Source organism: Nyctereutes procyonoides, unplaced genomic scaffold (genome assembly GCF_905146905.1).
Source record: "Nyctereutes procyonoides isolate TBG_1078 unplaced genomic scaffold, NYPRO_anot_genome, whole genome shotgun sequence".
Taxonomy (NCBI): Eukaryota; Metazoa; Chordata; class Mammalia; order Carnivora; family Canidae; genus Nyctereutes; species Nyctereutes procyonoides.
The window spans coordinates 47,121,212-47,123,284 of NW_026575131.1; the positions used below are offsets into that span (position 1 = coordinate 47,121,212).

The 2,073-nt window shown below is 55.2% G+C and overlaps 1 protein-coding gene across 1 annotated transcript; it reads left to right on the plus strand.

Moving 5' to 3' along the window:
• The first annotated feature begins 320 nt into the window (after positions 1–320).
• On the plus strand, positions 321–1,322 carry LOC129522165 (olfactory receptor 10T2-like). The gene has a single exon (XM_055344311.1). The coding sequence runs from the start codon at positions 321–323 to the stop codon at positions 1,320–1,322; it is 1,002 nt and encodes a 333-aa protein (XP_055200286.1).
• Positions 1,323–2,073: the final 751 nt, after the last annotated feature.

The following is a 2,073-nucleotide window of genomic DNA, read 5'->3' on the forward strand; positions in this document are numbered from 1 at the left end:
CCCTTCTTCTCCCTCCTCTTCTCCTCTTCCTCATCCTTCTTGCTCTTTTTAAGTAATTTCTACACCAAATATGGGGTTGAGCTCACCGCCCCAAGATCAAGAGTTGCATGCCCTACCCAGCGAGCCAGCCAGGGACCCCTACATCACATCTTTTATCCATTCATCCATTGTTTCCATATCGGTGATTTTCTTGTCTATTGAGAGGCTTGCTGGCTGAGTGATATTCAGGAAAACAAGTGACATCATTTCTGAGTCTCTTTCCTTTTTCGTAAAACGGGTGATTTCCCACCCAACCGATACGAGGTGCATTGGCAGTCGTCATGAAATTGTCCCATTCCATTTACTCTGTCCTTTCCTCTCAGGCTTCTGAGAAGCAGCAGGACAATGGCACCTGGCTGGTGACCGAGTTTGTGCTGGTGGGTTTCTCCAACCTCCCAGACCTGCGAACTACCCTCTTCGTGTTGTTCTTCCTCACATACCTGGTCACCCTCAGTGGCAACGTCACCATCATCACCATCATCCATGCGGATCGGACCCTCCACACTCCCATGTACCGCTTCCTGGCGGTGCTGTCCCTCTCCGAGACCTCCTACACACTGGTCACCATCCCGAACATGCTGGCTCGTCTGCTCACGGAGAGCCAGGCCATCTCCATCCCTGGCTGTCGGGCTCAGATGTTCTTCTTCCTGGGTCTGGGATGCAGCCACTGCTTCCTCCTCACCCTGATGGGTTATGACCGCTACGTAGCCATCTGCCACCCCCTGCGGTACTTGGTGATCATGAGACCCACAGTATGCCTGTGCCTGGGAGCCCTGGTTTTCTGCTCTGGCTTCTCGGTGGCCTCGATCGAGACCAGCATGATCTTCTCCTCCCCTTTCTGCGGCAGCGACCGCGTGGAGCACTTTTTCTGTGACATCGCCCCGGTCCTGAAGCTCAGCTGCTCCGAGAGCGCGGGCAAAGCGCTGGCCATCTTCTTCCTCAGCATCCTCGTGGTGCTGGTCTCCTTCCTCCTCATCCTCCTCTCCTACGCCTTCATCGTGGCCACCATCGTGAGGATGCCCTCAGCAGCCGGCCGGCGCAAGGCCTTCTCCACCTGCGCCGCGCACCTCACCCTGGTCATTGTGCATTTTGGCTGCGCCTCCATCATCTACCTGCGGCCCGAGTCCGAGTCCGGGGGCGAGCCTGGCCGGGACCGCCTGGTGGCTGTGTTCTACACGGTGGTGACGCCGCTGCTCAACCCCGTGGTGTACACCCTGCGCAACAAGGAGGTCAGGGTGGCTCTGAGGAGGGCGCTGGCGCGGAGCCGCGGGGATTTTAAATAAACGCTTGATCAAAAAAATAAAAAATAAATAAATAAATAAACGCACGCACACTTGATCCACATCCCCCTTCTAGCTTTTGCTAGCTGACAGCCAGGTTCTCCGTTTGGAAAACAGAGGCCGCTCCCATAACCTTGAGTAAAATAGCCTCTTCACCGAGGCAGTTGACGGCAGCTAAGACCCACCATCAAGTCCATGAAGGCTGTTTTCTGGATTTTGTCTTTTTGTCCTTGACTTTGGAGGGGATGCCGTCTGCAGTGCGGGATGGTCACCAGCAGATGGCGCCACGAACCCCGCCAAGCCTCGGCGAGCGGCGCAGGGTAGGGTTGGCAGTGAGCAGGGATTGGCACCGGGTCCAGCATCGCTTGGCTTAGTCTCACCCAGAAACTTTTTTTCCACTTTTTTTTGGGGGGGGGCTGCTTCCTCCCTATCCCGCTGGGCTGGGACGGCTATGTAGCCATCTGGCATCCCCTGTGGTCCTCGGGGAGCAGGAGACCCACAGTTCCCCTCTGCCGGGGAGCCCTGGTTTTCTTTTCCGCGGCCTTGAACCAGCCCTAGGCTGTCCTTTTTTTCTTCAGAGTCGCATCTTTTTAAAAATTTATTTATTTATTTATTTGTAAATTTATTTATTTTTCTTTAAAAAAGATTTCATTGGGGGCAGCCCTGGTGGCGCAGCGGTTTAGCGCCGCCTGCAGCCCGGGGCGTGATCCTGGGGACCCTGGATCGAGTCCCACATCAGGCTCTCTGTATGATG

Excerpts from the sequence above, each read along its gene's own strand:
- LOC129522165 (XM_055344311.1), top strand. The coding sequence starts at position 321 with ATGAAATTGTCCCATTCCATTTACTCTGTCCTTTCCTCTCAGGCTTCT.